This window comes from Numenius arquata, chromosome 3, assembly GCF_964106895.1.
Source record: "Numenius arquata chromosome 3, bNumArq3.hap1.1, whole genome shotgun sequence".
Lineage (NCBI taxonomy): Eukaryota > Metazoa > Chordata > Aves > Charadriiformes > Scolopacidae > Numenius > Numenius arquata.
Genome location: NC_133578.1, coordinates 2,295,521 through 2,317,813, shown reverse-complemented (window position 1 = coordinate 2,317,813; position 22,293 = coordinate 2,295,521). Strand labels below are relative to the sequence as shown.

Sequence of the window (22,293 nt, the reverse complement as noted above, 5' to 3'; positions counted from 1 at the left end):
GGAAAGGTTAGGTTTGCTGTAGTGTTTTCGCGTTTTGGAATGATCGTGTCTTAGTTGATTTCTTTCTGGAAGGTACTTCTTAACCATGAGGTTCTGCAGTTACCTAGCTCTTTCGAACTTGTTAGCATATATATGCAAAGGCATATATATATGTACATATATATGTAGCTTTCCATCAGTATCTCCCTTGAGTTCCTGCCTTTTGGTTTTGTAGTAATTTTTAAAGCTCTAGCTGCTTAGATGTCAGTGATAGTGATCTCTCTAGAACGTTTCACAGGCTTCCAGTAGCAACTGACAAAAAATCCCAGCCTAACTTAAAGGTAGTATTAAGCAACAATAGATTCCTCAAGTTGTCTTCTGGATGATTGCACTTAGTATGGTTGGTTTTTTGCTGTATGAAACTGATAAGTTAACGTTTTATATAGCTTTTCTCTATGGATGTTCTTCAGGTATATGCAAAGTCATCACTGCTGGTTGTCAAACCAGAATTTTCCTGGAGTTGGGGAGCTTGCACTCTAGAACTGCTTTTGAGGAATGTGCTGTTTAAGCTGATGTATTTCTGTGGAAAGTCTATCAAATTTTCTTTCAGCAGTCATTTAGAGTTTGCATATTAACTCTTAATGTTTTTATAAAAGTTGATAAAAAGTGAAAGCCCATAATGATTTTTACAAACACACGAAATGGATCATTAGTCACTTAACTTTTTCCAATATATTAGGACGTGTGTACTTTAAGACTTTTACTGATACGTCAAACTAACTGTGGTGACTGGCATTTTTGCTCTTTCGCTTCTTCAGTGTTGTGTTTTAGCTTTGTAAGGAAAGAAACAAGTTCTTTACTAGACAATGAATTGTGGAGTAGAAGTTTAAAGTTATGTCAATTATAACATGTTTAACCTGTGAATATTGCTTTTTTCCTTCTGCTCCTTGAAGCCGCTTGACGGGTGAGGAAGGCAAAGAATTCACTGCAGATGTCAAAAAACACTTTCCTAAACTGTGCAAAGTGTTTAAGGTATGTCTTTTCCATTCAGTTTTCTTCAGTGAACAAAGCTATGTTTAAGTGCTCAAGGTCAGTGGCCATTGTAAGACTTGAATTCGAGTTCATTTAATAAGACTTAAAGCTAATGACATACAGTAGGGTTTGTTGGCAAAATATATTTTCCGTATTATTAGAAATTACTACAGAAAAATAGGTCTTGGATATGTTCAGGCCGTGTTATGCAGTCAAACCTGATCTTCCAGCCAGAAGAGATACGATATGTTCTGCCTATAGAAACGCTTCTGGAAATTGGAATATGTGGTAAATATCATTTTTTTTTTTTTGAAGATTAATGTAAAGACTGTTCTTAGCCATCTTTTTTCCCCTCTGTTTTGGATGTTTAAAAACAATTGGAGAGTGAAGTGGTAGTACATGGCAAGTGAAGAAGTAAAGAACTTTGGATGTTGAGAACTTAATTCGTAGAATCATAGAATGGTTAGAGGTGGAAAGGACCTTAAAGATCATCGAGTTCCAACCCCCCTGCCATGGGCAGGGACACCTCCACTAGAGCAGGTTGCTCAAAGCCCCATCCAACCCGGCCTTAAACACTTCCAGGGATGGGGCATCCACAACTTCTTTGGGCAACCTGGGAAAGTAAAGATGTCTAAATTACAGAGAGCAAAAATGTCTTCAGAACCTCAAACTGTTTTATTGGTTTGGAGTGTATACAGTCAGGAAGGGTTTCCTACAGGTGTGCATTTTTTCATCAAGTGTTTGCTTTTGACAGCTCTCGCTTCATTGAGCAGAAATGTTGGTGTTGAGACAATACCTCACAGCTACTTCTGTAAACTAAGACTTTATGTATATGTTTTTTTTCAGGCACACATTTCTAGTCAAAACTCAGAGCTAAATAATGCAGCTTTACAGGCGTTAGGATTCTGTGTTTTTAATTCAAGTGTTACATCTGCATTATCTGGTAAGCAAACAAACTTCAGTGTGGATGCTCATAGTGTATGTGGGTGTATATATATATGTATGTGTGTATATATATGTATCTTTATGTCTTTGTTAGCATATACTTTAATTTTGACCAAGTTTACAGTTCCCAAGCGGTGCAGTGGTTTTGTCTCTAGTATAAGCAGTGTGATCAGTTGATTAATTCCATCTTGTACAAAAAATTGTAGTGGTTTTTTTTACAGTTTTACTAACTTCTAGTTTCACTAAAGGCTTTTTTAGCAGTTAGGTACTGTAATTAGTTTTGTGGAACAAGTAATCAAAAAATATGTCCAGGTGGAAAAAGACTGAAGAACACTTTTTTTGTTTGTAGAATTTGTGTGCGGTTAGTGTAGTGCTGTTCAGTGTTTTCCAGTCTTTACCTGGTGATTCCTGGTTGTTACATTAAATCATAAAATGGTTTGCGTTGGAAGGGACCTTTAAAGGTCATCTAGTCCAGCCCCAAATATTGTGCTGGTAAATATTTCCTATTAAAATAATTTAAAGTTATCCAAAATCATATGGCCTACATTCCTAGAAAGCACTAAATACCTCTAACAAAAGTTTTTGCTGCTGAGAACTTGAGGCTATGTATGAAGGTTAAAAACACTGGATTTTGTTAATAGGGGAGAGCTAATGTCCAAGTCCTCAGAGGTACCTGTTACATGTTTTAGGGGTCAGGCATATCCAGTGGAAGTAACACAACCAGAAGCTGCTACTCTGTGCGTTTGTGTGTGTGAGACGGGTTGTGTGGTTGTCTTTCGTGGGCACAGAAGGAAATGTATTGTGGATTGGCTGTTGTGTGGTGCCTTGATCCTGCTGGAGTCTATAGTGACTCTTCAAATGGTAATAACAAATAACAGCATACTGTCAATTATTCTTTCTTTTTCTTCTGAGAAGTGTTAAATACTCTTGAGCAAATGTTGTGGAATGACCTTTATTAGAGAGGAACTTAATCTCGGGCAAGACAGAGCAAAATCATACATGTGGATGAGCAGAGAGCATTTTTTCATGTGACTGCCATTCTGTTTATTGAAATAGATTCTTCCAGTTCTTCTACTCAATTTTCAGCGTGTCTTATTTTCCTGTTATGCAAAATTTTGCCCGATTTCCTGTGAGAATGAGGCATCTATAATAATGCCTGTGTGGTCCGTTTCCTTTCCCCCACAACTTTTTTTTAACCAGGTGATAAATTGCAGACAGTTTTGTTAGAGAATGTCCTTTTCAGAAATAAAGTCCTGAAAACAGTGAAGAGTTAGGGAGAGAGGACAAAAAGCATGTGTACTCTTGATCGAGGAAAGGAGCGTATGTGAGTTTACGTTTCTCTGCTAGTGAGATCATTTACCTACAAAGCCCAAATTTGTAAGAAATCAGACATCGTTAGTTTTGAATTTTAAATGAATACAGGACTTCTCCATCTGTCTTCCTAATTGCATATAAGTCTCACGATGAGTATGTAGGTCCCAAAATGACCTAAAACTTGCTGATTAAGAAACTGATTAGAATTGCATGAACAGAATTTAAGTGCCATGCATTCTGTTTTCAGCAACTGAAGTACGAGACTTGCTTTCAACGGTGAACAGTGTTGCTGTAAAAACTTCAGACAAAAACACTCGCACTCGGGCACTTTGGGTGATCTCTAAGCAGGCGTTTCCTTCTGAAATTGTTAAAAAAGAGGTAAGTTTCTTTGCTTTTTCTTTTTTTTTTTCTGTGGCCTGATTTCCTAGGGGGATGAGGCTTGTGCAATCTTTTGGTCACTCTCCACTTAGTAGGTTTTAAATCTGAAGATCGTTTTCCATTGAATTTGACAGCCAGGTATAGGGCCTAAGCTCTAATGGCAAAAATTAGAAATGCTAATGCCAAAAATTAGGAAAAATTCTAATGGCAGCTACAAAGGGAAAAGAGCCAACGAATCGTTGCTTCTCTTGAGGGGGAAGATGCAACATGAGCAATTGTATTAGATGCCAGTGAAGCAGCACAGGGGAGAAATGCTGTTAATCCTCCAGTTTGGTCACACTTGCTCAGTTTGCTCTAACCTTAAAACTAGACCGAGCGTAATCCAAACACAGGGCACAGTCCTGGGAACCCAAATTTCATAATTCCGGCTCCTCATGGAAATAGTTGTACTTGGGTGCTCACTCTAATGTTGTCCTTATTTCCTCAGGTGTCCAATATCATTTCTACGCTGGAAACGATACTTACTAAAGGAGATGTACAGTCTATGGTGGTTGAATATGAGGCACTAAATGTTATTATACGGTACGTGCACTGCAATTCTGTTAAAATAGATGCTTAGTTTTTGGGGGAGACTATTGAAACAAAGTGTTAGTGGCACTAAGAATTCTAAAGAAAATTTTTTCAACACTCTTTGAATGGTTCAATACGTTCAAGACTGTTTTCCCCACAGTGTGTGGTGTTACAGTCAGTACAGCAGAGTGGAGTGGTGTGAACTACCATCTCTGTCTCTGTCTCTTTGCCTGTGGTTCTCCTGAACCACTTCATTTGCAAAATATTCCATTAATGATAATACCACAATTGATTTTGACACAGAAAGTAATCAATATTCAGATAAACTTTCACTGCTTTCGTTTTTAATGGCTTATTGGGAATCATTTCCAAAGTGTCATTTGGGCTTCACAAGTCATGTTCTTACATTCTAGCTTTTGTTTTCAGAACCTACCTGGTTGAGAAGTTCTCAGCCATTGTATGGGGTTTTATTTAAAAATGTCGATGTGGTGTTTTACAAATTTTACTTTAATGTTTCTTATAACACTGCTGAGGGTACCTTTTAGGAGCAATACCAGGAATGTGTTGTTTTCGTCAGCAGTGCTGAATAGTCACATTTATCTTTACTTAGTCTTAATACTTATTATTAATTTAATTTCTTTATTATTAGATGTGCTGAGCTTCTAGCTTTACTCTTTTTTAAGCATTCTCTAAGCTCGTTAGCTTTCCTGTGTGATGGTGTAAAGAAATGGAATTGTTTGTCATACTGTGCTGTAACAGCTCAGGAACAGAGGGATAAGATAACACTCGACTAGGCCAGTGTCCCCTGAGTCTGTGCAAACCTGTGCTGTTTCAGGGTTTGGGTTGTTTTTCAAAAGCAGGCGTATATTGTTTTCGGCGCACGAGGCCTGTTGGAGCTGGTCTGGACCACTAAAAACACACAAGGGATGGTTAATAAGCCAACTTTGTACTTGGTCACTCCTTGATAAGGGAGCGATGGTGTGTTTCCTTCAGGCTCCCCGTTCAGCTCATTTGCCCAGAAAGTTGTGACAGAATGGAAAGGACAACTAAATGTCAGTCTATTCTGCTTTTGGAGAGGTTTGTCTGAAATAATGCTTCAGAATTGTGTTTTTAAGTGAACTGTCAAAATACAATTGTTTAGAAAAATAAAATTGTCTGGAACGGTTTCCTGTAAATCATATGTTGAATTAGAGCATTTATTGCTGATACTAAGATTATCTTTGAGTGTCTGAGAAGTATGTCTGTTGGAGACTTGTAATACCTATATTTCTTTTTTGGATCTAGCTTAATGGAGCAAACTCCAGCCCAGATGGGAGAGGAGGCTGTGAGGTGGGCAAAGCTGATCATTCCTCTGGTCGTCCATTCGGCTCACAAGGTGCAGTTACGAGGTGCCACCGCTCTGGAGATGGGCATGCCACTGCTCCTCCAGAAACAGCAGGAGGTAGCGGCCATCACTGAGCACCTAATGACCACAGTAAGTGGAAAAGCTGTGTAGAGGCAACAGGAGTAGTAATCAGTGTTCTTGGTTGGTCGGGGGGGCTTTAATTTTATTTACAGTGTAGATAGTGGCAGCAAAAAGCTACTGTGCATTGACAGCAGCTTCTTGATGGCTGCAGTTTCAGCAGAAAAATCACTGTAACAGCAATGTAAATGTAGGACAAGTGTATAAAAAAGAAATTATGTTTCTGACAAGGATCATTGATCAGGAAAATAGCTTGTTGTTTTTAAATTTTTAAAACAAGATACCTGTCTTGTCATAAATATCATTAAACTTTTATTGTCTCTTAAGAGAATTTGTTTACCGAATTAGAATCAGCAAAACCTGGTGTGGCAGTAACCTGCATCATCTAGCTCAGCTTCCTATTCAGAACAAGGTTGGCTTCAAAGTTAAGGCCAGGTTGCTCAGGGCCGTGTCCAGTTGAGATTTGAATATGTTAAAGGATGGAGACTCTACAACCTGTCTGGGCAGCTTGGTCCAGTGTTTAATCACCCTCATGGTAAAAATAGGATTTGCCTTGTTGAAACTTGTGTCTGTTGCCTCCAGTCCTTTCAGTACTTTTCTGAAGCATCTGGCTTCTTCCTTAAATCCAGCTATAAGTAATGGAGGACTGCAATTATAATCCTCCCACCCTAAGATAAACAAGCCTAGCTCTTCTGTCATGAGCTCTGTCCCCCTGAGTCATTGATGGTGTTAAATCATCTCAGCCCTTGTTGACCCTTCATAAATCACACACATAAACTGGGTTCTGAACTGCTGACACTAGCCTTTGAGCCTGCTAGTCCAGCCACACACCTTGTCATCTGACTAGTTTGGATCTCCCCAGCTGATCTACATGGAAGAGATTGTCTAAAGTTGCTAAAGTTGGGGTGGAGAACATCTGCCCTCCCTGCATCTGTAAAACCAGATGTTTCCTCATAGAAGCCAGTCAAGTCGGAAAAGCAGGTTTTGCCTATGGTGAAACTATGCTGGCTGTTGGTAAGGACCTTCTTGTTCTTCCATGTGCCTAGAGATGGCTTCTGAGGGAATTTGCTCCATAATTTTTCCAGGCAAGGGACTGAGATTGGCTACCTTGTAATTCTCTGGATCCTCTCTTTTGCGGGTTTTTTTTTGCCGTTGGTTGGTTGGGTTTTGAACGCTGGGGAGTCTCTACAGTGACCTCTTAAAAAATAGTAGTGTGGCCTTGTTGTGTCATGAGCCTTCTCCTTCAGCATTTTTGGATACACCATGTAGAGTTGGATGGATTTGTGTCTTTTGTAGTCCTCAACTCAGTTCTTCTCTACCATGGGTGGTACCTGTGTAGCCACCAGCAAAGGTAATGGGAGACAGACGTTGGAGGCCTGAGGGTAAAGGTGGAGGCAAGAAAGGCACTGAGGACCTCAGCGTTTTCTATCTCCGTTAATAGATTCCTCACCCTATTCAGTAACAGCCCCCTTGGTCTTTTTGATGAAGCTTTTCATGTTCCCTTTCACTTCCAGAACTGTAGGCTAAATTATTTTGCCTTATTCACTGCTGAAGTGAAGTAAGTTTACAAAAAAACCCCAAACAAGGTGTTTATTTAGGGTCACAGTGTGTTTTGACTTGACAATTAGAGAGACTACAAGTATTTAAGGAAATGGGTTTTGATTTTTTGGTTGGCACTATCACAATGATTGAAACCAACTGTAAACTTCAACTAAGAAGGTAGTGAGATGGTAGCAACATTCAACTGATTTGCCAGCAAATGCTGTGTGGTACAGAATTAAATCCTTCTAATCTAGAAAGAGCTTGGTTCCACGTTGGTTGTGTCTCCAGATATCGGTATGAGTATGTAGTACTTAGGATACTTTGAATGTATTTCTTGTAGAAATTATGTTTCTTTCTGTCTGCAGAAATTAATTTCAGAGCTTCAGAAATTGTTTTCTACAAAAAATGAGACTTACGTGTTAAAATTATGGCCGCTGTTTGTCAAATTACTGGGAAAGGTAAGCAGAAGAGCAGTAAGTTTTACACTCATGAATCTTTAGGGAAGGAATTTTTTAACAACATAAATATCTTAATTGGGATCTTCTTTATCCTCAGACCCTGCACCGTAGTGGCAGTTTTATCAACTCGTTGCTGCAACTGGAGGAACTGGGATTTCGTAGTGGCTCACCAGTGGTAAAGAAAATAGCCTTCATTGCATGGAAGAGTCTAATAGATAATTTTGCTCTAAATCCAGGTAGATTTAAAAAAGTTAACGTGAATTGTTTTGACTACTGTCACTTTACAGAAGTGGAAGAGACTAGTGTGTCTGATAGCGGTCAATACTATGGTACATACCATTGGATATAGACATAGTATATCTGTGATACGTACCTAGTGTGTATATATATGAGTAAAACTCAAGTTCTGTGGGTTTTTTAAAGAAAAGTGACAGTTTGAACAATATTTATTTTTTTTTTTTTCTGTTAGGAGAACTTAATAGAATAAGATTAACAAACCTTTGTTTTATAATCCTTCAGTTGATCCAAACAGCAATGAAGTAGAGAATAAAACATTCTGTAGCTCTTATTTTGGACTGTGTGGGTTAATTGGAGAAAAGTAAAGTTTCAGGATTTTAGAGGTGTTTAAAAAGTTGCTTTAAAGGTATAACTGAGACCTGAGCAAGTCTTTTAAGTGTAGCCTGTGTCAAAACACATGGCTTTGAATTTTTTTAACTTTGATTGTGCTTGTCCTTAGTGTGTGTCCCAAAGAGAAAACTAAATGTGGACATTTCTTAGTTGAGCTGAATTTAACTTAAATTATCATTTTAATTTGTTTCCTATCTGGTCATTTGTTCTGATCTGATTCCCATAAATTGATTAAGAAAGAATTTGATTGTATCAGAAAATAAAGTCCCTGGCACAATCGGTGCTGGTTGTGCGTGTTGCAGTGTGGGGAGAGCAGTCTCTGTCAGCATTTTCTTAGGAATTGCAGGTGGGCAGGTTCTGGTGCTGCTGAGCTGGCAAAAAGTTGTTCTTTGCTCAAGCCTATGCAAGTGTTGAAAGAAAACTTGTGTCCAGACACGCTGAGCTACTGCTGCTTCAGTGGGAAATGATGGTTTGTGGCCTCAGAATTTAAGGCTCTGTTTAAGATCATTTATTCTCTTGCAGTGGTAATGCATATATATGTGTCAAGTGTTTTGTTTTTCTCTTACTGTGGCAGATAGGATTCCCTAACATAGCAAGCAAGAAGGAATTCCCTTCTGTTTGTGTTGATATTCAGTAGATTTCATTTCAGTCTTGGTATTGGAAAGAAATACTATTTCCAGGATCATTCTAGACAACAATTAGAGCAGTAAAATAGACTGAAAGGTTGGTGCATTTACTATGTATTTTAGTGTTGCAAATTGTTAATTGAATTTTAAGCTAAAATATATTAGGAAAAAACCTAATGGTTTAAATTTTTTCCTTATTTTGTTGTTCTGTGATTTGTGTTGATTAAAAATTAAACTTTTCTTGGTCTTCAAGATATATTGTGCAGTGCTAAAAGGCTGAAATTGCTAATGCAGCCACTGAGCTCGATCCATGTGAGAACAGAGGCTTTGGCACTGACAAAACTGGAGGTCTGGTGGTATTTGCTCATGAGGCTGGGACCTCAGCTGCCTGCAAACTTTGAACAGGTAACTCGACCGAAAATAGCCATGGCATCATTAGCCTGTGTGGAGTGTGTGAAGCCAAGTCCCCTCTCCGTTACTGTAACTTACTCTGTACCTGCTTTGTCCTTCTGTAGTTTATTATTAAAATCAGAGTCTTAAGGAACCAAATCTGACTTGTGTATTTGTGTGCCGTGGGGGTGTGTGTGCAGGAGCGCTTGGGAATATACTTTTTAAAGTTCCTAAAGATTTGAGAGCACGTTTGCATGTCACGTGAGAAAATCTCCAGTGAGAGAACAGCAATAGTAGACACAAGCATGTTGTGTAAGGTCTGCTTTGTCCTTTTGCTGTGCGAGTGTATGCTTTGGAAAGGCTGCCATAGGAAAACGTGCTGAAAAGATCACAGAATATTTAGAAAGATGCATAGAGAGAAAAATGATCCGGGTGTTTCATTACTGCGCGCATTATAGCTGGAATGAACATAATGTTTCTACTGGGCTTGGGAATTTCATTTAATTAAACTTGAAAAAAAAAAAACCAATTAGCGTTTTAGATATGGTGCAGTTGGATCATTCTAACAGGAGTTTTTGTTCGATCTAGCCATTTCTAATCCGTGTATTGGTGTGCATATTTTAAATAGCATCTTAAAAATATTGTTATTTTTAAAATGAAGTACTCATAAACTCTGAAACCGAGTTTCATCAACTGAAATTGATGCTGTGAACAACAGTACAGTCTATATGATGTTTGAAGCGTGTGGTTCTTTGGCTTATGGCTTGTATCTCATACCTATTTTCCCTGCGGTTTGGTATCCTTGCAGGTTTGTGTACCGTTAATCCAAAGTACTTTAAGTTTAGATTCTTCCGCTCCGTTGCAAGGAACTCCCTCGCGGGCACCAGCCAACCAAAGCTTGGCCTTGGCAACCCCTGCATCGAAATCAGGTACTGAAGTACAAGCCCATTCTGGATGCAGCAAGTAATCCGGCCTATTTAACGTGTTTATGCTTTTTCTTTTGCTGTATATTATTATTGAAAACAGTAATTTTTCTGCATGTTCATTGGAGAGCTCAGAGGTGGTGATTTACATTGGATGAAATTAGGCTGTTGTAGTCAGTATTTCAAGTTTCCAAAATTGTTCTGGTCAAATTGTGGTGAGGACAGGTTTTAGTGAATTGTGTTCGCTTTTGCAAGGGAGCATTGGTTGGAAACTTAGCACATACATGAAAAACCGTTTATATATGCCATTCTCATTTCTGTAGCATTTTTAATTTCTGCCTGAGCAGTGACCCAGTGATTGTGATACGTCAGTAATTCTGATACTTTAGCTACATGTGAAATCACACCTATTTGAGCTTAACATCTAAGTGCCTGAGATAAGGAACGGCTTCTTTTTCTTCTCTGTGTGGAAAGCCCAGCACTCACAGCTTGTGTCATTCTAGACTGCTATAATAGAAGCCTTGGGTACGTTGTGGAGGTGTCCTAGATGTGTAGATCTTCCTTTGTTCCCTTTTTTTAGAAAAAAAGAAGTTCATTTTAGTTCTGTGAGATCATAACTGAGGTTTGCACCGGACTTAAACTTGTGTTGAGCGTAGAAGTTTCTAATGGAAACTCTTTCACAGCAGTAGTTACTATATAACTAGTGTATAGCCTACTGTGTAACTTGCTCTGTAACCACAGCCTCTGTGGAGACTTTTTTTGCCAAAGTGAAGTTTGACGCTTGAGACTGCCATCTTTGGAAGATATTTATGCTTTCAAAACACGTGTTTTTGACTGTGACGTTGAACCCTGCTTAAAAGGAGTGTGTGCTAGATACCTGTCTGGCTGGTCGAGGTCCCTCTTAGCCAACTCTATTCTATGATTCATCCTTCTCATGTTGACTTTGGGATTTTGGTCTATTGGCTCTTCCCTTTCACTCGATCGCAGGTGCAATATGAGACAATTTGTAAATTTTTCTCCTCTGGCTTTAGGTCCTTACCCGTTTGCAAATGCAGTCACGCCGAGGATGAACTTGACTTCTAGTCCAGCAGGAATGGTGGTGATTCCCTCCATTCAGCTTTTGGGGATTGAAATGCTGCTTCACTTCTTGATGGGACCAGAAGTTGTAGATTTTGCTAAGCAAAACAAACTTGCACTTAGTTTAGGTATGTTAGTTACATTATTTTTTTAAGTACTTTCACATAATTTGAAATTACCAATGTTGTTGGATTTAAAGATGTCTATTAGCATGAAATGCTTTAAACATTTAAAACTGTTAGTTGTCATCTTTGATATCAGAAGTTGTTTTTATCTTAAGTGCTGCGAGTACACATAAATACACTTGATTTTTTTTTTTTTAAGGCTTATCTTACCAGTCGACTGCAAAATAACAGATTTACAGAACGTGTTTTTTTTTGTTCTCCTAGAGCCTCTCCAGTACCCACTGATCAGTAGCCCTTCTTTTTTTTGTAAGCACGCCAGCACGTTCATAAATGCCATTCAGGACGGCTTTATTGCAATTGGAAAAGAAGTTCCAGGTAAGAATTTAGTGGTGAAATTTGATTTCTTTTCTGGAAAACAAAGTGGGGGAGGGAAACCTAATTAAAAATAACCGCTTTCTATAATATTCCAGTGTTAGCATTAAATAGAGCTACTCTGACTTGGTTTGAAAGCTTATGTCAGTTTTGGCTTATGTCAAAGTCTGTTGTTTAACAGTTTGTATTTTAACTGCAGTTTTGTTTAACGTTTTTATTGCAAACTGAATAAAAATGTTTTGCTGTCTTGTAGATTGTATGCTGAATGTTATATGGAAGGACATAAATGGATATGTAAAAACTGCTATTGAATCAGGTAAAAAGCACTTTTTTTTTTTTAATTTGTCATTGCTGACCAGTTAGAGGTTTGGTTGTTTTTTTTCTAAGACTAGACCTTAAGTGTTATTTGCTTCATTGCTGATAAAATTTGGTTTTAGGCATCATTAATAGTTGTTTTTGAGGCAATGACTGATATTTTTCATGATGCCTGCACCTTTGTGTGACAAATACAAAATCATATTGATCTGATCCACTGAGGCTTATTGGGGAAGGCACAGAAGTTTTGAATGATGGTCGGTCACCATAACTTTCTTCTGCTCTAACTGCAAATATTCTTTGTTCTAGGAAATAAGAAAGAAAAGCAAGGGTCAGAAATACTGACTATGTTGCTCCAGGCCTTAAAAAACACTGTTAGATCAAATTCTCTTCCTGTGCAGAAAATACTGGTAAGTTGGGTGGGTTTGTCTTGTTTTTTAAAACTCATTGCTTTTTGATGGTCTAGATTCTGATTGGTAGCAGGCTTTTGCATCTAACTGAACAGTCGCCTCTTTTTAAAGAGACAACTTCTTTGGTGTAACCTAAGTTACACAATTCTCATCAGATGGCAGAGTCTTGCTTAAGGGTTTCTTTCTTGAAATATTTTTCATACTTATCAGCAATGTTCTCATAATGGGGTATATGGTTCTCCTACCAGAACCTTCTGCTTCCAAGGACAGTTACTTTCACAATGGATTTTTTTAATAAAGGGAAGCAATTGTTAAATTTTGCTTTTATTTGTGGTGTTATTTAAAATATTAGGACATTCAGGAAAAAAAATGTTTATTTATGTTTTCTTTTTTTCCCCTACTTAGTCTCTCATTGATATCACTGTTAACGAATTGCCTTCAAAAGTATTGGGATCACCAGCTTATCAGGTTGCTGATATGGATCTTTTAAATGTAAGTCTGACTTGCTTCCAGAACTTTGTTTTTGTGCTGAAATGTCTTAGGATGTCATATTTGCACAAACATACAGAGGATTTCATAAGTCGTTAGATCCAGACCTTTCAGGAAACTGTATTATTCTGTGTTCCAAAATGCAGACTTTGTTTCCAGCTCTCACTTCTGATGAGTACTTTTAACTAGCTAAAAAGTACTGTACTAATGAAAGAGGATTTCTCATGTTCACATCATGATTAGGAATACAGGTTGCAGACTGAGTAGGAGTATACTAGCAGTTAGATTTATTAAAAGTTTAAAAGGTTTTTTAGGAACTTAAAATTCTCCTACATGCACCAGTATATAGAGGGGAACTTATTTATTTTGCACCAGTGGAGACAGAGCTTTCTACTAGAAAGAAGGTGAAGATAGAGCCTATGAAAGTAGCTAAACATTTACGTTGGTAGCCAGGGAGTGCATGGAATTCATTTGGAGGCTTTTAAAAGTAAATACCTGTGAGAGGAGACCTAAGTGAAATAGGGTAAGCGAATGCTTCAGCTCAAGTGAGTAGTATAGAACTTTGTGTACCAGAGCTGGCTTAAGAGCTCAGCTCTCAAAATTCTTTCCGGCCTTTTTTCCCTTCTGATTGTGTTATTTACATTTGGAGGCTTTTTCTGACTTAAGTACAAGAATCAAAACTTTATGAAGGTGGTTGAAGCTTTAATGGGTAGGTATTAAATGCGTTTTGTTAAATACTTTAACGCTAGCAAACCTGAAATGCTTGTGGTAGATTTTTAACAGAGATTATCCAAAAGAGGTGTTGTTGAAACCTAGAAATAAGTAAATCTCAGGTTGCCCCATTTTGTTCCAGGTCTCACACCATGCACTGGTTGAGTTACCTGCACCTGCCTTATTGTGTTGTATGGAATTTAAGGCAGTAGTGACTAAGTACAGTAAAATTCACAGCCTTTTAAATAGAGAAGTGTTTTGCTTCAACTAGAGTGTAATTGGTATTCTGCTGAAGCACCAGGATCCGGCAGAAGCTTAGGTTTCCAGCTTTCCCTCTCATTTTTATTTTGAAGTGTTAGAATTGACAGTCTTAGACAACTTTTAATAGTTGCAAACTTCTGGCTTAAATACAGTATACAGATAAATACACATGTAGGTGAGGCAGCTGTTTCATTTGATCAGTGTATATGTTGTTTTGATCTCTTAAATTTCTCTTATAAGGGAACACCAGCGTTGTTCTTAATCCAGCTGCCTTTCCATAATAACCTCTTGGAGTCCTGTGTAACAGAGGAGAGGTATGTGGTGGTGTTTGTTTACAATGAGCTTCCCGTAGAAGACTTCGTGGAAGATATTCCTGACTTCAGCTGGAAAAAGTATCTTACCTATTTCCCTTTCTTCCCTAGATTCTTTGTAATTCTAACAACGCTGGTGGGTTTTGTTTTGTCTGGGCCTACGTCTCCGCTGGCTTTCAGTGAATCCGTGATTGGAATTCTTAATCAGAGCGCAAAGCAAGTGGAAAACAAGGAGCATCTTTGGAGGATGTGGAGTATTGTTGTTAACCCGCTAACCGAATGGATTAATCGGGTAGAGTGGCTTTTTGTTCTCTTTCCCTGTCCTCGTGCAAAAAAAACACAGGAAAACTTTGTGCTGATCTTTTATCTTAATGATCTTAATGTATTTTTAAGAATTACATGTCTTGAATTGGTAGTAAAATTAAACAAGCCTTGGTCGTATTCATGAAACTGGAATGTGTGCGGCGTTTTGTTAAAAGAGTCCCTAAGTTGAGTATGAACATCTGCAGTGAGGTGGGATGAAGGGCAGTAGTGGAGGAGTGATCTGGACCGTGGTTTGAAGTGATTCCAGTCAGTAAAGAGTGATCACTCTTAAATACAGTGTCGGGAATGCTTTTCTCCTTTTTTTAAGGTTATAGTTACGTTTCTAGATGTGCTTCAAGCCCTTGAATCCTTGACATAGTCTTGCTGCTACAGAGGATGGAAACCTGCCCTCCAGGACCTGTTAACTTTTAAATACCAAGAGACTTGTTTGCTTTATTTGATAATATAATAAATACCAAGTTGTGATGTTTAGAATGTAATTAGAACAGTATTTTTCACTAATGAAGTACATTGACTGTAGTGTCTAATTCTCATGTAGTCATTAGCCCTAAAAACCTTAGAATTTATGAAGAAAGTTGTAGGTGCTTTAGGTAGGTTACTGTCATCACTTATTGTGACTGAAATAAGTAAGAAATGCGTGACATTTTTTAACTGATGGTTTTTATTCTTGGAATTAAGCTATTTTGGAATTTAGAAACAGTGCCTTTTATCTCTTTAAATAGTAGGGTCAGCTCAAACCCTTGAAAGAACTGAATAGCTAATTTCAAAATGCCACTGGCAATATGTATTTAGAACAACCTTATTTGTCATCTAAATTGTGCAGCTTTGTTACTCAGAAAATTGTTTTCTCGTTGCAGACTAACGAAGTAAATCAGGGTGATGCCCTGGAACACAACTTCAATGCTGTTTATAGTGCATTGCTGCTACCAGTATCACATATCTTCCCCGTTCAGGAATTTCCACAGGTAACAGTGAATGCATTAACGTTCATTAGAAACAATGTGGGGTTTATTTAAAAAAAAAAACACAACAAACTATGAAGTGCTCTCTGATATCTCAAGAGCAGAGTTTATTATCGATATGTTTTATACATTGACCCACTGCTCCAGGGTTGGATTTCTTGAGTTACGTAGGTTTTTGACAGAAGAAGAAAACTTAAAGCAAGTTTTTATCCTTTATGCACAGACATTGATATTTATAAACTTTTTCTTTCTGTTGTTAAAGCCAACTATGAAATCCTTGTTGCGCACTTGGTCAGAGCTGTATAGAGCATTTGCTCGCTGTGCTGCTTTAGTTGCAACAGCAGAAGAAAACCTATGCTGTGAAGAACTTTGTGCCAAAATAATATCTGGGCTAGAAGGTGAAACTCCAGTAGTGAGTATAAACCAGTGATATTGAACTATATAAGTACTTTAGAAGATATATTTTAAAATTAGATATAAGAACCTATTGTAAAGTTTAATGTAGTGCTTTCTATAACTTAAAGTGTTTTGGGTGAGACTTAGATAAAGCCGTAACAAAATTCTTTTTATTAACAGGAGTTGGAGTTGATCTAGAAATGGATTGGGAGTAAAAAGAATTATAAAGCTTAAATATTAAAATAGCAGTTAAGCAATCTTTGGATTTGTCTTCGAACTATTTAAGTAATAATGGTTTAGTGAGTGTCATCGTCATGATAAATATGATCTGTCTGGTTGAAATGTGTGTCTATATATAAAGTTACTTCAGGTTGAATTAACAAATAATGCAAAAAAAAATCCATTTTGATTAGGAAGGAGGATAGGGTAGCACTGTAGCATTCAGAGAGTGTAACTTGCTACATTCCTGGTACTGTCAACCCTGTACACTAAAATTTAAAGACTTCTCTGTCTTAGAAAGCTTTAGAAATAAGACTTTGAAAGAGGAAGCCTTTACATTATCTGTCTTGCCTGTTTGCAAGCCCACTTCATATGGGCAGATGGAGTATCTGTAGGTGTTGGTGAACATCAGTTTTGGAATATAAAATCCTTTGTTGACTGTCTTTTAAAAAAACAAAACAAAAAAACAAAAACAAAACTGAAAGGAACAAATAAGAAACAGATGAGAAAGAAACATAGTTTGGAGGACTACATCATTATAACTTAGTTTGGATGCTGCTGTATCCTGCTAATAAACTTAAATTTTCAAAAATTAATAACAGTTAAGCAAGCAAAACTTAAACAATTTAGAGCTTCAGCATGTAAGTCATATTGAAACTAAACTTTTATTGCCCATGATATCAATGTTCCTTATAAAAGCAAGTTTTTGTTTTATTTAGAGGAATTTGTGATTTATTTGGGGGGGGGGGAAGTGTGAAAAACCTTGACCCATCTTTTTCTGTGTCCTAGAAATGGATGGTGCTTCCTGACTGTTAATGACAACCTTATTGTTATGCCTACAGTGACTTTTCTGAAAATCAGGCTTTGTACAGTAACTGAACTTAGGCACACACTGACATTTGGTAACATATGTTTTGCTAGACAGGTAGTGCCTCAAACCTTAATACTTTTGGTGCATCTTCTTAAACCTAACGCCTTCTTACAGCTGCCTGTTACTGTTTTGTTTCTTTAGATAGTATAGATGCTTATGTCTTATTTGTACAGAATGGAAGACTCAATCTTAAGCTTCTGTAAATGTCTGTATTTTAAAATGTAAACTTTTCTGAATCTTACCTGATAATGTAGACAAATTTCATCCACTCTTAAGTTTAAAAGCTGTTTGCGTTCTTGTCCTGAATGGCCAACGTGGGGTTTTTTTTCTGTCACTGTTGCTCTTTTGGGCTTTGCTGATGACTTGTGTTTCCTCCTCAGATGTTTGCAATGATGGATGGTCTCACCCATATTATATCAGTTATGGTTGACTGCATCAACTTTGCACCATATGGGACTAAATACCAGCCCAAAAATAGATGTAAGAAAATACTTGAATATTGGGGGTTTCTGTCTCTTTCTCCCAGAGCTGGCTGAAAATTAGAGTTTTTGTAGATGCAGAAGTGATGACTGTAGGATGTCAGTGGTCTCTATATGCAACACATACCATCTAGGCAATGAAGGGATTGACAAAATAATCATCAAAAGGAACTGAAAGTGTCATCCAGTACACATATTTGAGTACTGGGTCTTTTCTACTTGTTTAGCAGCTACTGCACAGCCTGACAAAAGACATCTGAAATTGATATAAACCTCAAGGCTGCTTTACTACTCAGTTCACTGTAAAACACAGCTGGTTTCTGAAGTTGTATGTGATATTTTTCCTATGATTTAAACTTTGCATGTGAAATCTACGTCTGCACAAAGCAAACGCAATCTGAAGCAGTAATGATTGATCATAATCCACAGTCTAATAATAAAATACCTACCTAAAACCAATGGTAAACTTATGAACGCAACGATAGAAAGGCTACTGCTTCTGAAGGTAATTTGCATAAAATGGTTGAGAATAGTTTTAACAGAAGACAAAAGGTCATTGTACGTAAAACGTTCTTTTTGTTTCCTCCACCCACTTATAACTACTAAATCTGAAGAAATAATTTACAAAATAATGTAATTCCATATAAAACTTGAGCTGTTTCTGTGCCCTGTGTGAATTTGTTCAAGTAGTAAGACAGTTAGTTGTTAAACTATTTGTGTGTAGATACAGTGTGGGAATCGAAGTTCTGTTTCTCGTTTAGACAAAAAGTTCATAGGTCTTTTGTTGTAATGTGTGTTGGTTAGATAGGAAGAAAACTTATTTTTTTTCTTAATGTTAGCTCCACAGACACCTACAGATTGGTCTAAGAAGAAAAAGGAACCCCTTGGGAAGCTTTCCTCTCTATTTAAACTCCTGGTGATGTTACTAGACTCTTTCCATGTGTTCAGTTCCAAAGAAACCTGTTCAGAAACATTGCTTTCTGTTGGTCCTTCAATTATTGCTGTTCTCCACAACATCATCAGCCGTGTTTCATTGCCTTCAGTCATCGGAACTATGTTTGCAATTTTTTCAAAACCTCTGGCAGTGTTTTATGAAAAAGCAAAGTGAGTATTTGAAGAACGGTTGGAAAACTGGATTCGTTGTATTTGCCATGTATTGGTGAAATTCTGTAACAAGTGGTGTATTTGAATACAGCTCAGGAGTTTTCAGAGCTTTGGCACTAGTATACTAAGAATTTTCAGCTCTTTCCAAGCTTCTTGCTTCTTCTTGCTTCAAGCTTCTTGTCCTTGTGGCCAAGAAGGCCAATGGCATCCTGGGGTGCATTCAGGAAGAGGGTGACCAGCAGGTGGAGGGAGGTCATCCTCCCCCTCTGCTCTGCCCTGGGGAGGCCCCATCTGGAGCACTGGGGCCAGTTCTGGGCTCCCCAGCTCAAGAAGGACAGGGAACTGCTGGAGAGGGTACAGCAGAGGGTTACAAAGATCATGAGGGGCCTGGAGCATCTCTCTTAACAAGGAAAGGCTGAGGGACTTGGGGTTTTTTAGTCTGGAGAAGAGAAGACTGAGGGGGGATCTGATCAACGCCTATAAATACTTCAAGGGTGGGTGTCAGGAGGATGGGGCCAGTCATTTTTTCAGTGGTGCCCAGGGACAGGACAAGAGGGAACGGGCACAAACTTGAACAAAAGAAGTTCCACCTAACCATGAGGAGGAACTTCTTTGCTGTGAGGGTGGCAGAGCCCTGGAAGAGGCTGCCCAGGGAAGTGGTGGAGTCTCCATCTCTGGAGACATTCCAAACCCCCCTGGAGACGTTCCTGTGGAACCTGCTCTGGGTGGACCTGCTTTGGCAGCGGGGTTGGACCAAATGATCTCCAGAGGCCCCTTCCAACCCCGTATCATTCCATGATTCTTGCATTAAGAACAGCTTGTATTTTACTAGATTCAGCCTAGTTAGTAGGTACTGGTTTTGTAGCGTGCCCAAACACTGCAGAAGGAATGGCTCTCTAAAGCATTGCTGAGAACACTTGCTGTTTTCTACAATTCCTGCATAAAAAGCTGGGGGGAAAAATAGAAATAAACCCAAACCAACCTAGTCATACAGGAAAGGAAACCTGTAGGACTTCTGAAAGCTTGGTTTTTAAAATTGGTGTCTCTTTAGACTGAAGGTATTGTCATCTCCAAAAGACTGAAGTGTTGTGCTGTTTATTTTCACTGCAGTGAAGTTATTAACAGTAATTTGTTTTCTGGTGGGCGGGAACTGCATAAATTTTTGTAGGAAAAAGAGAGATTATAATTATTTGAAGTACACTAAAACCCTATAAGATTTTAAGCAGAGGGAAGTACTGAGAAATACTTACTTGTTGCTATGCGTTGCTTTTATACGGCTTTGCTTTTTTATTTTTAAATTGTTGTAACCTTCTCCTCCCAGGACACGATGGAATTATTAGGGGCTTGGTGGGAGGGGGCTGGCAGAGGCTTGTGTCTGGTTTGTTGGTGGTGCAGGAGACTTACCCTGGGCTCAGGAAAAGGAAAAGAAATTGAGTATGGCTTTGGGAGGAGAGGAGAGGATGGGATGGGATGCTGCCAGTCAGCCTGTAACTGTTTTCTTGAAGCTTTTACCGAAACTCAAAGCAGGGCGGCTACCACTAATGTAAAATTCGTTGGGATTCCCCGTCTCAAAGGCAAGAATCCCCTTGTTACGGTCTAAGGTTGAGTTGAAGCCCCCTCTCTCCGTCTCCCATCTCACCTGCCTTTGAGCATTGTCTTTCTCAGAATTACTCATTAAAAGGGAGAAGTGAGTGTTGGATGTATATTTTTAAAGGAAGGCATGTGCAAGCAAATGCAAGTTTGGGAACCTCTTCAGGTTGGAGGTCGCAGCTTTCTCACATTTGGGGGGGATGATGTGTATACCTAGGATTTATAGACATGAAATTACTTAGTTTAGGTAGTGCTTCAGCTTTTTAATGTGGATATTTATGGAGCTTGGGAAATTTGTTTGGGGAAAGGGTTAAGAGCAACACAAAAAAGACAATTAGAAGTTACTTCCTAAGAAAACCTTGAATTTTAAGTTTGTACTAATTAGTAATGATCTTTCTGTTAGTTAATCTTAAAATAGACTGACTTGAAAGTATTTACATCAGGAAATTTTTTGATCATCCCATGGAAGGCTTGTGTCAACATAATTTCATCAAGTTGCATACTAAAACCAGTGTGTAGTGCTTGAGTGCATTACGTGTTTAATTCTCACGCTTGAGATAAATGATACAGCAAAATACAACTTTTTTGGTTTGTTTTGGCAGGCTTGCTGATGCACCTAAAGTATACAGTGATCTCAATAACAAGGTAAATTTGCTGGGGTTTGGGAAAATGTGTGACATGAGTTTTGCTGTTCATCCTGTATTCTAAAAAAATATTTAAAAAAGTATTGAAGGTAGAGATTTATTTTTAAACTATTTATTTTTTACTGAAAAGGTAGTTGAGGTTAGCTATTAGACCTTCTGTGTGGTGTTTAAACTTGTTTATTCAGGTCATACTATTCACTGGGATAATAATGTTTTAAATGATGTTTTAAACTTTTAAATAGTGAATATGTGTAATATTTGAATTGAATAAAAAAACCCTGGTGTTTCTTCTCTCCCTCAGCTTGAAAAGCTCCTGGCCGAGATCATCCAGTGCGTGCAGTCTCACTGCACTGGCTCTTACGACAGCGATTTGCTGGCGCAGCTTTCTCCCTTGCTCTGCGTGATATTCCAGCACAAGAGCAAACAGATCCGCCACCAGTGCGCCCACTTCTGGAACACAACGTTTGCCAAGGCTACGTCGTTAACATACCCTGAAGAGTTAAAGTAAGATACATTTTTTTTTTTATATATATTTATATATTTTTAAAGGAAGAGATCATGGGTTGTGTGCAAATGAACTGGTGGTGTTCTGGTCACCGTTTATATTCTGCTTTTTGTGCAAGCTGGGGTAGCTGCTGGTCTTTTTGTGTACCTCTTCCCCCCTCCTCCATACATTTAATTCCCTTTTTTGTTGAGCAGATCTGTGTTAAGCCAAGCCAAAAAGAATATTCCACTCTTGCTGCCTGGTTTTGAAAGCATGGCGATGGCCGAAGAGTACAGCGGCCCCTTCTCTGATGCGGTAAGGATTTTATTGATCCGCAAGGGGTGCTTCGTTGCGTAGAACTTCATGGGAATTGTTCAGCAGGGAGTGGCAAGGTCGATTTTGTATTTTTGCTGTCATTGGCTTCCACCTGCTTCATGTTTGGAGTGATAAGCTGTGCTGGGAAAGCGCCATCAAAAGACTGAGCTGGTTCTTAAACGTTATGGGCATTTTAAATTTGTGGGTTCTGCTTTCTTGTTTGAAATAATTAATGTATTAAGTTGCCCTCTATGTAATTTAGAGGAAAATGGGAGTGGGGGACAGGTCAGTTGTAGGAATTAATACCTCTCAGGATGAGTTTGTGAGCTTGGAGTTTCTTCATACTCCAAGCATTCAGTGTGTTTTTATTTGACTAGATGGAAAATTCACAGCTGGACGCAAAGATAAGCGGAATGGAGGTAAAGTTGGGTCAAAAACGAGACTCTATATTGGCACAGACGAGTGAACTGAAAAGCGAAGGAAAAGACAAGCCCGGTAACGTGCAAGTAACGTCTGCCAAGGTAAGATTACAGATAGGTGTGATGGAATCAAATCCCTTTTGTCCTGCAGAACATCTAGAATGCTCTG

At 38.4% G+C, this 22,293-nt stretch overlaps 1 protein-coding gene across 1 annotated transcript in view; it reads left to right on the top strand.

Annotated features, from left to right (window-relative positions):
* Window positions 1–22,293, top strand: part of RIF1 (replication timing regulatory factor 1) — a 30,566-nt gene that overhangs the window by 569 nt on the left and 7,704 nt on the right. Inside the window, exons 2-25 of the mRNA XM_074146098.1 lie at window positions 933–1,011; window positions 1,858–1,954; window positions 3,518–3,648; window positions 4,136–4,230; window positions 5,503–5,692; window positions 7,588–7,680; window positions 7,778–7,916; window positions 9,187–9,338; window positions 10,132–10,252; window positions 11,278–11,451; window positions 11,713–11,823; window positions 12,074–12,136; window positions 12,445–12,545; window positions 12,951–13,037; window positions 14,247–14,320; window positions 14,429–14,609; window positions 15,499–15,606; window positions 15,866–16,015; window positions 17,470–17,569; window positions 18,408–18,672; window positions 20,865–20,907; window positions 21,208–21,410; window positions 21,606–21,705; window positions 22,083–22,226. Coding sequence (XP_074002199.1) covers window positions 933–1,011; window positions 1,858–1,954; window positions 3,518–3,648; window positions 4,136–4,230; window positions 5,503–5,692; window positions 7,588–7,680; window positions 7,778–7,916; window positions 9,187–9,338; window positions 10,132–10,252; window positions 11,278–11,451; window positions 11,713–11,823; window positions 12,074–12,136; window positions 12,445–12,545; window positions 12,951–13,037; window positions 14,247–14,320; window positions 14,429–14,609; window positions 15,499–15,606; window positions 15,866–16,015; window positions 17,470–17,569; window positions 18,408–18,672; window positions 20,865–20,907; window positions 21,208–21,410; window positions 21,606–21,705; window positions 22,083–22,226 — 3,001 coding nt within the window. The remainder of the gene's footprint in view (window positions 1–932; window positions 1,012–1,857; window positions 1,955–3,517; window positions 3,649–4,135; window positions 4,231–5,502; window positions 5,693–7,587; window positions 7,681–7,777; window positions 7,917–9,186; window positions 9,339–10,131; window positions 10,253–11,277; window positions 11,452–11,712; window positions 11,824–12,073; window positions 12,137–12,444; window positions 12,546–12,950; window positions 13,038–14,246; window positions 14,321–14,428; window positions 14,610–15,498; window positions 15,607–15,865; window positions 16,016–17,469; window positions 17,570–18,407; window positions 18,673–20,864; window positions 20,908–21,207; window positions 21,411–21,605; window positions 21,706–22,082; window positions 22,227–22,293) is intronic.